This window comes from Pinus tabuliformis, chromosome X, assembly GCF_031772625.1.
Source record: "Pinus tabuliformis cultivar Carrire ecotype Pingquan chromosome X, CPIR1, whole genome shotgun sequence".
Taxonomy (NCBI): Eukaryota; Viridiplantae; Streptophyta; class Pinopsida; order Pinales; family Pinaceae; genus Pinus; species Pinus tabuliformis.
The window spans coordinates 596,180,548-596,193,389 of record NC_142308.1 but is presented as its reverse complement, the minus strand read 5'-3'; the positions used below and the strand labels follow the sequence as shown (position 1 = coordinate 596,193,389).

Below are 12,842 nucleotides of genomic sequence, written 5' to 3'. Positions count from 1 at the left end.
TATATTATCTAAATAAACAATAAAATATGAATCTATAAAATGGTGCAATATGTCATTTATTAACCTAATGAATGTAGCTGGTGCATTGCATAAATCAAATGACATGGCTAACAGATCATACAAATTTTGTCTCATTTTGAAGGCAGTGTTCTTTTTTTCCAGGGAAAAAAGCAGTATTTATTATAATAATAAAAGTTTTGATCCAGTAGTTCTTAAGCCGCGCAGGGCTTAATGAAGCAGTCACAGCTCGACCCGCAGGGAGCTTTTTTACTGTTTGAGAAACTGGGAAAGTCTACCTCCCGAGAGGAGGTTGTGAATCCATTTGTTACAATAGTTCAAAAAAAACTGGAGTCTCCATATTGGAAAACAACTCCATTACAGTCAGAAAAAAGTGTCCATCAGCACTGTGTAAGAGCAAAATTTACAAAATTTGATAAACTGAAAGCCGAGAAATAAATAGCCGGAAAAAACGAGAAGTGCTATGGAGGAATATATACAGAAAGTACAATCAGAGAGAGATATAAAATCTGATATGAGCCAACAAAAACGGGGCGGAGCATATACTGAGAAAGTACTACTGATCATAAGGAGGCAAGTCTGATCTGACTGATTGCCCCTGGAAAATTTCTTCTATCGCCCAGCTGTCCGGATCCTGTAGTATACCTGCCTTAGATAACTGATCGGCTTCTTCGTTCCTTTCCCTGTAGATATGACATAATGAAAACCTGTTAAAGAGAGTCTTTAGGAATAAAATCTCTTCAACAATTGTCACTAGAATTTGATTTTGACAAGCAGCAGATCCATTGACCCAATTTATAACGTTTAGAGAGTCCCCAAATAACTGAATTGTGTTGATGTGTCTGTGTTGAAGCCAGCAAAGAAGAAGGCGCAAAGAGGATAGTTCTGCAAAATTGTTGGTTCCTGGGCCCAACCCAACTGAGGCTTTTAGGATGTGTTCTGAATTGATGTGTAAACTCAAGCCTGCGCCAGCCCTATTATTTTGAGAGGCTCCGTCGAAGAAGCCACAAGGGATGTCCTCCTGAAAAATGAGATTGTTTTGATTTATTCTGGGTTTCTTTGCTTCAGGGGGAGGCAGAGTATGATAGATGGCTGCGATATTAGAGGCGATAGCGGAAGGCGGAGTAATTTGGTCCTGGAACAGGCTCTTATTTCTCACGAGCCACACACCCCAGCAGAAGATAATCGGAAGGTTCCGCATATTCCCCTCTGAGTATGTATACCACCACTTCCTCCAGGATTCGTCTAGAGGCTCATTTCCCCAATGTGCAATGACCTTGAGAAGCCCAGTGACCTCCGCCCAGATCTGCCGTGAGAAGGGACAGGAGATGAAAAGATGATTTAAAGTTTCCTCATTATCCTTACACAGGGGGCAACGCCCTGGGCCAACTAGAAACCTAGATTGGAGGATTTCCCATGTCGGAGCCTTCTTTTTTAGAATACACCATAGGAAGAGCTTTGATTTTGCTGGGCTTTTAAGTTTCCATAATGCTTTGGACCACCATTCCGGAGCATCCCAACCTTTCTTTCCCAGAAGATAAGAGTAGCCCTCCTTTGGTGAATATCCCCCCGATTTGCTGTGAGCCCACATTAACCTATCAGGTTCCTCCTTGATCCTAACATTGGATCGTTTTAATTCTTTTATAAAACCTGTCCATTCATTCTTCCATCTGATATTTAGCCCTAATTCTTCATCATCCTTCCAGGCCTGGCCCCAAATGGAAAACTGTCCAACTCTTGCCACCTGATTTAATGAGGTGATATCTTTGGAATCAAGATGTAGAAGAAGCCCAGGAGATAAGGCGAATGCTTCGTTGCACCCGATCCAAGGGTCTCTACCGATCCTAATATGTCTACCATCTCCCACTTTCCAAGCTAAACCTTGCTCAATCACTGAGAAAGCATCCACTGTGGCCTTCCAAATTACAGATGAGTTTTTAGCCTTCTTGTTTTGACTCCGGATCCAATCTTCCAAGGGCGTTGGATCGATATACTTCCTTTTGATCACCCTTGTCCATAGATTTTCTGTGGTTATAAGCCTCCAGCCAGACTTTGCAGCTAAAGAGGTGCTGAACTCGGGAAGTCTTTTGATCCCCCAACCTCCCCATTCTTTTGATCTGGCCACTTTGTCCCAAGCCACCCACGGTAAACCAGAGAATTCCTTAGAACCAGCCCAAAGAAATCTGCAACAAATTCTCCTGATTTTCTCCATTACTCCTTTAGGAATCCAAGTTAGAGCGGCCCAGTAAACCGGAATGGCTAGCAAGACCGACTTGATGAGAGTTAGCCTACCAGCTCTGGATAGCCATCTAAAGCTCCAGTGTGATATTCTAGCTTCAATTTTTGCTATGATCCAGTTCCAATCTGCTTTTCTGTAGGCGACAGGTTTTAGCCAAAACCCCAAATATTTGAAAGGAGCATCCAAGGATTGGCTAGGAAACGGAAAAAGATCAGCTATAAGGCTCCTTTCCCTTCTGTCCACATCTGCTAAACAAACTTGTGATTTCATAGAGTTTATCTGCATTCCTGTAGCTTTAAGAAAGAGATCAAAGATACATTTTATCTCCTTTAATTCGCTGGAATTTCCATTTGTAAAGATCAATATGTCATCGACGAAAAGAAGATGGGTGATAAAGAGATTTATGGCTACCTCTATACCTTTTACCTTGTCCGCACTTCTGGCTTTATGGATCAGCCTGCTAAGACCTTCGGCCACAAGGAGAAACAGAAGTGGTGATAATGGGCACCCTTGTCTAAGGCCCCTCTGACTAGAAAAGAATGAAGAAGCAGCTCCATTGACCAGAACTGCAAAGCTGACATTAGTTATGCAACCCATGATCCAACTGACAAATTGGTAGTTGAATCCCACATGAGTAAGAAGCATTCGAAGGTAGAGCCAGCTAATCCTATCAAATGCTTTGGAGAGGTCAATTTTTAGAACAACTCCTTTCTTTTTCTTTAATTTGATACTATGGATTGTCTCCTGAGCAACCCCTATAGCTTCATGAATTTGTCTGCCATCTAGGAACCCAAATTGTTCCATAGATATGTTCCTTGACAGAATTGGAGCTAATCTGAGGGCAATGACCTTTGAAATAATCTTATAAATACAGTTGCACAAAGAAATTGGTCTGAAATCATCAAAGCTTTCTGGCTCGTTCTTCTTAGGAATGAGAGCAATAAATGTTGAATTAAATGGTCTATAAATATCTCCTTTCAATCTGGACTCCTCTACAACTTCGGATATCTCATCTCCAATTAAATCAAAGAAATGAAGAAACAATTCAATAGTCCAACCATCAGGACCTGGACTTTTGTCTTTGCCTAAAAGCTTCATGGCTGCTTCAGTTTCCGCCTTGGTGACCGGAATTGAAAGATCTTCAGATTCTTCTTCCTCAATGAATCTGGGGAAACATTGCACCGTTTTGAAGATTTCTGCTATAGTTGCTTCTCTCTGATCAGAGTATAACTTATGAAAATGTCGTTTCCCTAGTCCAGAGAGATCAGAAAAGGACTTGACCTCTCTTCCTTCTTCATTTTTAAGGCTCCAAATTGTATTTATTGATTTTCTTCCTTTTGCAAAATTATGAAAGAATTTTGTATTTTCATCCCCAGACTTAAGCCAGATTGCCCTGCTCTTGATTCTCCATTCTTCTTCCTTTTCCAGAAGAATTTTGGTTTGCTGCTTCTCCAGAAGAAGAATTCTTTCCTTGGATTCTTGAGATGAATATCCATCAGAATCCAAACTCTCCTTTTTCTTCAGATCTTCCCTAATACTGTTTAGCTCCTCATTTTGTTTCAATTTCCTATCCCTTGCCCAAGAGATTGTTGCAGATTTCATTCTTTTTAAATTTTCCATGAACAAATAGCTTTTCTCCGCTCCTGCATTGTGATCTGGGTGAATCCAAGTTTTTTTAAACAATTCACTGAAAGAGGGATCTTGAAGCCAAGCTGGATTAAATTTGAAAGGGGCGGGGGGCTTGTGAGGAGGAGAAGAAAGATCTAGAAAGATTGGGAAATGGTCGGAATTCCCAATTTCATCAACCCACTGTCTGATAAGGGGAATTTTAGCAGAAAGAGGATCTGAGAGGAGGAAGCGATCAAGCCTCTTAGCTATCCTGTCAGCACCAACTCTTCGATTCCGCCAAGTTGGCTTTAGCTTGATCGGGAGAGGATCAACTAAATTATTCGCTGAGATGAGATTGTGGAAAAATTCTGTTTGTGGATCTTCTCTCGCCATGGGTCCCCAGGCTTCGGCACGACCTAGAGAGAAATTTAGGTCACCACCCAGAATCATCACTGGAGTTTTCATAATAGATGTAGCCATCAAGGAATCCCAGAAAAATTCCCTGCCTTGACAAGGCCCATAAATATTTATAATGGAGATTGGGAACTGGAAGTCAGGGGATACTATCTCCATTCCCATTACGTTCTTCATCCCCCAAGTATTGAGAACTTTAACTCTCCCATCTTTGAACCCAATTGCTAATCCCCCCGAATGACCAAAGGCATCCATAGCGCAGAAGGACCACCCTGGAAGAAGAGCCATAAGCATAGGTTCGATCTCAGAGGCCTTCCCAAGGGTTTCTTGCAGTAGGATAACATCTACTTTAGAGTTGAGAATCCAATCTTTCAGGGCCAGTTTTTTCGGTTTGCTGGCCAAACCTCTGCAATTCCAGGATGTAAAAATCATTTGATAACTCCTTCGGGGGGATGGGCTGCTCTAAGGACCCCCTGGATGGAGAATTGTTTGCCATCTGCAATATCCATCTTTGCTTTGAGTTTTGCCTTGAATAGATCAGATTTCCGTCCTCGTTTGTTCTTGGATTTTGTCTGTGAAGGAATCAAGCCCAGCCCACCTAAAGACTCCTGAATCACTTGGATCCCACCCTGGGATCGCAGATTGTAAGGACAAGGGGTCCGAGTCACAGGAAGAGGAAGAGGGGGCCAATTTTCTTCACAGTTTATATCCAGGAGGGGCAGAGTTTCAGTTAGGGTTTCCACATTTGGCTCAGAGAAATGGTCGCCCAAATTGTCAACAATTTTTAAGTTTTTTTCAAGATAAGACAAAGAGGCAATGTTACATTTTTCATTTGAAGACACAGGAGAAATAAAAGAGGAGGGAGTCCCCGAGCACTTACCCTTCTCAGGATCGTCGGATAGGTTTGGAAGTGTTCCTTCAGCCGAGCATTTCTCTGCTTCCGGGACTTTGGCTGTTACCTCGACGGCCCCTTCCACAACGGCCTGGTCTGTACCAATTTCTGCTTCCAGATTTGTAGACTTTGCGTTTGTATTCGATGGTTCTTTCTCGGTCTCCTCTGCCTCCATATTCATTTGTTCATGTGGCTCCGGCAAGTCCTGCTCCATCCTTATGTGAGCATCGGATTGTGCATTTGCTCTATGAGCAGGAGTCCTACGAAAATGTCGCCTTCTTCTCTTATGGGGGCAATCTTTTGCTAAATGGCCGTGCTCGTGGCACCAATGGCATCTAAAAGGAAGGTATTCATAGTCTAAAAGCTGCTCATGGACATATTCGCCAAATTGAAGGTTTACCTTTTGTGCCAAACCCCCACTTGGTTTGAGCATTACAAGAAAACGCGCGGTTGCCAAATTGTTTGTTGTTAAGAAGGACATGTCTGCAGTCATGTATTCCCCCAGCCGGTTGCCGATTGTTCTGAAAACTTCCTCAGTCCATAGAAGGGAGGGTAGACCCGGAGCGCGTACCCAGACAGGAAAAGAGTCAGTACGTTCCTTGATAGCATCAAATAATGGAGACCATTTTTTGAATAGAACGGGGATGTTATCAATATGCCATAAACGCTGCAGAACCCAATCCGCCGTGTCTTTGTCTTCAAATTTGAACTTAAACCATCCTTTTGCTAGAACTTGTGCTTCGAAATTTACGGGTCTTTCTGGAGTGAAGCTTTTTTCCCCCCATTCTTGAAGAAAAACTGATGAATATGGCTTACCTCTTACTCTTCCTACCAAAGTGCAGTCAGCCACCGCAATAGCTTCTCTCATCGAAACCTCCATCCCTAGAACCAGATTCTCCGCTATTATCTGAGAACCAATAGGTCTTTTCTGTTTCCTTGTCGTGCCTCTTGGCCTTGAGCATTCCCCCCCCGGTCTTCTTCCTTCACAGTCCTCGGTATTATCGGATGTTATTTGAGCTGAGCCCAAGATGGTATCTGGTTCCCATAGGGGCGGGATCTGTCCTGAAAGAACCAGGTTGACATTTCCGGCGGACAAAGTTTCAGCCCCTTGACCATCATTTCCTGCCGGTCCGACAGCTAAGGAGGTGCCTTGGTCGCTTGGCTGAACCTCGGGGAGGCCTTGTGAATCTCGGGAGAGAGAAACCCTCGTGAGCGAACCTGGAGCGCCTGGGGGTCTAGAATGCTCGTCGTCCGCAGGAAACCCTAGCTGTGAGATTTCTTCGAGCCCTTTAGGGTTTGGAAACCGTGGTTTCAGAGAAAGACCCTTTGGCTCCGAAGGCTTTGATGCCGCAAACGCCCTTCTCAGATCTGTCTCTATCGCTTGATGAGAAGGGCCGGTCGAAAAATCTTCTGGCTGGAGCTCTCTGTCCGGCGCCTGAACTTGGGAAAGAACCTGAAGGATCTCCGGCTGTGTAGCTGACGCCAAGCTGGGGGAATCTACTGATCCAAAATAATAGTCCACATTCTGTGAGTTGATTTCTTTGCCCCACATGGAGAGAATGTCCTCGACGTCTGGGTCCAGTGCAAGAAACTCGGAGGGCTTAACCATGGTTGTTATTAACGAAGGAGAGAGACCACCGACAGACCGAAAGAAACGGAGACTGCTAACAGCTGACAGTTGACAGTGATAAAAAAATTGTCTTTATCGACCCTAGGAAAGACCAAAACGCGAAATAACCTCCAACTGCCAGTTGCAAGGAGCTGATGGGAAGCTTCGAGAAGGCAGCTGTGCGTAAAACTGGCCTCTGCTGTTCACCCAAGCCCTGTTCGAGGTTCAAGGATTTGTCCAGGGATCGAGTTCCTTCCCCGCTGCATCCTTCCGTCTACTACTTGAAGGCAGTGTTCTAGGTATATTCTTCTCTGAATTGAACCTCGTGATGCCTTAATTTTAAGTATAACTTGATGAAGTATTTTTCTTAATGTAATGGTCCAACATACCATCTATCCTTGGTAGGGGGTTTTTATTCTCAAGCATTATTTTTTCAACGCCCTGTAATCATTGCACATTTTATATCCATATTTCTTAGGCACAATTATGATGGGTGACCCACATGGTGAGATACTTGGTCGAATGGAACCTTGCCTAAACAACTATTGCAATTTCTTCTTCACCTCATCATATTCTATTATAGATTACCTTTGCAACCCAATGTTTGGCAACAAAGAGTCTAATAATAGTTGAATCTTGTGCTCCACTTACCTCTTGGGTGGTATCCCTCTAGTCTCTTGGAAAACTCCCCTGTATTCCTGTAACAACTTGTCCAATTTCTATTTTTATTCCTTATTACATCCCTCTAGGGATGTCTTTCTCCCATTGACTCTTATACAAATTGGTTTTTCTCCTAAAAATAACAAAACATACTTCTTCCAAGAACTGATCAATTTCATAGCTTGGTTGGTAGTTACAAGTGGAAATTTAGACTTTCCATTATGCATGTTGATGGTGAAGGATTTTTCGTCCTTAATGAGGAAATATTGGTTGGATATCTGCATGAATATTGCATCCTACATGTACATATAGGAACTCCCAAACACATCTCCACATACATCAAATGGAACCACATCCAACTCTACTTCATTAGTAAAATTGACATTGATAAATTTTTTTATTTTACACTGTTTCGTTACCTTGATTTCAACATCCTTATTTACCCATTCCAATGGATATGGGATATGATGATCTAAATTCCAATCTCAATTTTTTGACTAGCTCTAATACAATAAGATTCGCCTAATATCCTAAGTCAAATAGAGCATAAAATTTCATCTTATTGACCTTTATGTTTATATGTAAGACTTTGGATAGCTCCTTCTCTTCCTCTTGCTAAATGTTAGTCAGGTTCACCCCCTTCTAGACTGACGTGCATACAATCTTCTAGTCCACATCTAAGATGATTTCCACCTGATTACTCAAATTTGTAGCCATGATATTTTTCTTCTTTTTCTCATTCTTCCAGTTCTTTGGGTTGATTTATGGATGTAGTTTCTGACTCTTCTCCTTTGTATGTGCATCAATGTCACAATGGTTGCAATTGTTGTTGGGATATTTATACTGGTGTTCTATGGATGCAATCTTTTTGTCCCACCCCTTTTCTTTTCTTCTTCCCTTCTTTGGAAGTTTTTTGGTGTCCCTTTTCCTTTGATCCACTTTATTTCCATTTTTTCTAGCCTGTGTTTTCTAGGTATTGTTCTTGTACACAACTCTCACCCACCATTCTACGTTTGAACAACATCACTTGCTTCCATAGATGGCTGTGAAGAACCCCTAGATACTTGAGGAGTACATCTAGGTTCTTGGGATAGATACCCAACATTATTTCCATCATCTTGAATTTCATGGTGTACTCCTACACACTCTGCCCCTTTCTTTGCCTAAAGTGATGCCACCAGATCCAGTGGTCCTCCACATACCTGATTGGGTAGAATTGAGACTTTATGAGAGTTTTGAAATCCTCCCATTTAATCACTAGATGATCCCCATCTATCTCAGGGTTTTCGTATGGATTTCCCACTAGGTCAATGTGTCCTTCTAGTTTCAAATGGCAAAAATAATTTTGTTGTTCTTCCCCTATGTGATCAATGCTAAAATAAAATTATAACTATTGCAACTAGTGATTTAATTTCAAAATGTCTAATTTTCCTTGATATGGCTTAATGTTGACCCTGAATTCCATATAGAATAGGGATTATGAATGGTTCATGAAACTCAAACTGGGATTTTCATCTTTAGGTTCTCTTTTAGACACCTTCTATGGTTCATCTCGATCCCCTGAATTTCCCTATGATTTTATCTCCAAGCTAGAACCTTTGTCTTCTCCAATTCCAAGCTTATTTTATAGAGCCACCATGAGAAGGTTCAAATTACAACTAATATTTGTGACCTAATCTTCCATCCTTGGAGTCTCTCCTTCATCAGATCTCAATGGTCATTAATAGATTTGTTGACCATGGCTAGGTTTTATGATTTTCTACTTATTGATATAGATCCCCAACAAATCCCTACAATATACCCAAAGACACATGCTATAATACCAATTTAATATATAATTTGTCATGGACATTCCATTGGACAATTTTTCATAATGATATAATAAAAAAATATATCAAAGGTCTGAAAATCCATACTAGGAGGATTAATTTCCTTAAACTTTCTGTTGGTTCTAGAATTCACCACCCCTCCAAGAAGCCTTTCCCTTAGGTTTTAAAAGCCAAAGTAGGCCTAGAAAACCCCAAAGGAGGCTAGAGTTCATATGGAACCCCAAAGGTAGGTAAGAACAGGAATATCCCACCCAACAATTTCCACAATAAGCGTTGGTGGGTAGGCCACGCACATGGCTCGAACAACATTAGTTGGACAAGCGCACACACGGGTGCACGAGAGAGTTATGCACGCAAATATCTAACGACAGTGTTTGGAACGGGTTCCCCCAAGGATAGTTTTAAGGCTAAAACCCCATGTTTTGAGGCAATTTTGTAATAAAGTTGTAAAGTATCCAAATTTTGTGGTCATGGAGCACGTAAGTGTCAAGAGTCATAAAGCATTGTTCACCATTATTTTGTAAAGTGTAAAGTCAGCTGTAAAGATCCACCCATGGTCCGCGGATCGTGGGATTGTATAAAAAGGAGCTAAGTAAGTAAGCTCTAAGTAGTTATAAGTGAATAGCGAAGAATGAAGTGACGAGTCTTGGTAGAGGAGTCTAAGTGTTTCGACTCTTAGCATAGGTAGAGGCTCTGCAGCTGAGTGCGCTGAGTGTGTAGAGGCCTAGGGTGGAAGTCCACATATGAGTGTGCGGACCCCTACGGCTGTGTGCGCATGACTGATAGAGTCTGTATTAATCTAAAGATATGAATAAAGAGAAGTATTCTACAAATTCTATGTATTTATTTCTTGTTAAGGCATCTGGTTATATTGTGTTTTGGTTTTAATTTACAATGTTCATGTGATGCACAAATGTATGTGACCGTATTAGTTAATTAAACACAAGTAAGGATATCAGTTTACACGATGCTAACTGTGGTTGATTAGTAACATAAGTAAAACACTTAAGATAAATTGGGTACCTATACAATACACTAACATAGCAGCGTAGAAGTACCTAGACCGTAGGTTAGCACTGTGCGAAGGTCGATCATACACCTTCGCAGAGGTACTGAAGGGCAGGATAAAGGCTAGACTAACAGAGCCCTTAAATCTTAGTGACCTTCGCGAAAGTAGACCTTCGCGAAATTAGGAACAAAGTGTATAAACTGACATCACGACCATCTCAGGGTGCAGAAACTTGGTTCCAACATCCCCCCATACTGATTTGGGTGAGACTTTGGCCCACGCTCTGGGGGCTAATGCCGAAAGGGCCAGTAGTGTAGGGATTTTTTTGGCTAACTGACGGTGAACCTGGGTCAGGCCCCACAAAGCCAACAAATGGTTCTGTTGTCAGGACCAGAATATGCATGAGAGATGTGTGATGTCGTATCACTAGAATACAACTAAGAAAGAGGTCGAAGACTAGTTTGATAGGAATATGCTATAGGGATTAATGCACGGTGTATGGAAGATGAAGAAACCCTCAAGGGTCTTCCTGGGACCCTTAGAAGACTGTACGATTATCTGCAGCTATCACAAAGATAGATGCATGTCCATAGTCAATAACTAATTATCAAAGCAAGACTAATTCATTACCTCAAGCCTTCGTGTAGAGTTGCTGGAGAGCGCAATGCAACTAGGTGGAAATCCCCTGAGCTGGCTCTAGATAAAGTCCTGCACATAGAAAAGACAAGTATAATCACAACATAAAATCTTGATAATCAATGCATGAATATACAAAAGACATCTAGTTGCACACAACTAAGCTACTCATGCTAAAAGACATTGAATAAAAATATAAATGAATTATAGTACCAACATCATAGAGTAAACAATACAACTGCACTTCTATATTAATGTCGAAAGAGTGATTACAACCATCAGTTGCATTAGCCTTGTTATGCTCTTAACAGGCAAGACGATACCAGAATACAGAATATGCGAAGAAATATACCCAGAACATAGAATAGTGAGAAACAACAGCAAGTATTTTATTATTTAGAAAGCAATGTTCACTTGCCTCTTCGAGGGGGCAACCTCCAATAGAGCAGAGCTCGATTACAAAATAAGACACGATGCTCCTCACAGGGAGTCTCTATCCTTTATATATGACTCATACATGCAATACCATGGTTCATATTAATACCATCTATCTAATACCATGGCCCATTTGCAACTAACTGTGGTCCTGTCATTAATTACGGGTTAACCACTTACAATTATTAATATGGGATTTATTGACTCCTTACTTAACTATAACTATGAATCGATCCTACTACATGAATAAGGGGGTTAGGGTGGGACCCTAACATGCCCTCCCCCTTAAGAATAGCCTTGTCCTCAAGGCTGAAGCTGCAGAAACTGCTGAAGAATAGTGGCTGGTTCCCAGGTTGCATCTGTTAGCGTCAATCTTTGCAGCCTTCCTCCAGTGATCAAACATGCTCTTACAAAGTGATTTTAAGGTGTCAAGGTCAAATTTTGTCATTTCAGTGAGTCTTCAAGCAAAATTTGGTCACTAGGCATTAGGTCTAGGGTTTGCTTTCACTCCTTTCAAAGTTGTCCAAATGTCGGTCTATGTCACTATTCAGCTGAGTCTACCATCATTCAGAGGGTTGTCATCATCATGTCAGGTTCCAATGGGTCATTTTACACCTTGTTCATGCTTCAGTTGCGCCTAGCTACGGTCATTTCCCTCTCCTAGGGTTTTGAAGGCAATTTCTCTTAGATGGTCAAATCATCGGTAAAACTTGTATCCTGATGTTCATACACCTTCCCCTATCCTTAAAGTACCTTATAAAACACTTCCCATCACTGAGGTCCCCCAAATTCCTCATTTTCGCACAAACCCTAGTTTCTTGCTACAACCTGACAATTTTCTAGGTTGGACTTGTGTTTTTCCTTTTTGGACCCCTTCCCCTCACTCAATCTCTAAGATTTCACTTTCCCCTACTTCCTAACATCCCTCCCTACTTCCCAAAATTTCCTCAAGAATTTAGAAGCTCCCTATCCCCTTCATTTCGCTTCATTTCGACAAATCCCTTGTTCCACACATCGGGATAGGTTTCACTCAAATGATGTTTCTGAGAAATAAAAGATGAATTTGGGAAAAATTAGAGATTTTTTGTCCAAAACATGCCAAGGAAGAAAAACCTCCTTCACTTTTTACACAGGTGTCATGGTTTTGGAGAAATGTCAAAAATACAATCGCCTCGGGAGAATTGATGCACCTCTGAAGTGACCTTGGGAAAATCAAATTTTCTCCTAGCTCAGTTGGCCAAATGACTTTCTTGATGAGTCAAATGATAACTAGACACAAAGATATTTCTAATGAGCTATCATGATCTCAATTTGGAGTTGAGGAAGGCATTCAAACGTTGACTGTAACAGCACTCTGCCTTTAGGCAGCCTCATTTGGCACATTTTGACCAGTCTTGGGAGATTTGATTTTTGACAGGGAAAATGAACTAAATTGAAAAATTATAGTTTTTTTGGAAAGTATACTCAAATAACTTTCCAAAGAGCTATCCTGC

The 12,842-nt window shown here is 41.4% G+C and overlaps 1 protein-coding gene across 1 annotated transcript; it reads right to left on the bottom strand.

The window, feature by feature from the left end:
• Nucleotides 1-456: 456 nt before the first annotated feature.
• LOC149141430 (uncharacterized) lies at nucleotides 457-7,042 on the bottom strand. Its single transcript, XM_089447827.1, has 2 exons — nucleotides 5,160-7,042; nucleotides 457-701 (listed from the first exon to the last, which is right to left on the bottom strand). Exons 1-2 carry the CDS (start codon nucleotides 6,778-6,780, stop codon nucleotides 631-633), a joined length of 1,692 nt encoding a protein of 563 aa, XP_089303953.1. The 5' UTR covers nucleotides 6,781-7,042; the 3' UTR covers nucleotides 457-630.
• Nucleotides 7,043-12,842: the final 5,800 nt, after the last annotated feature.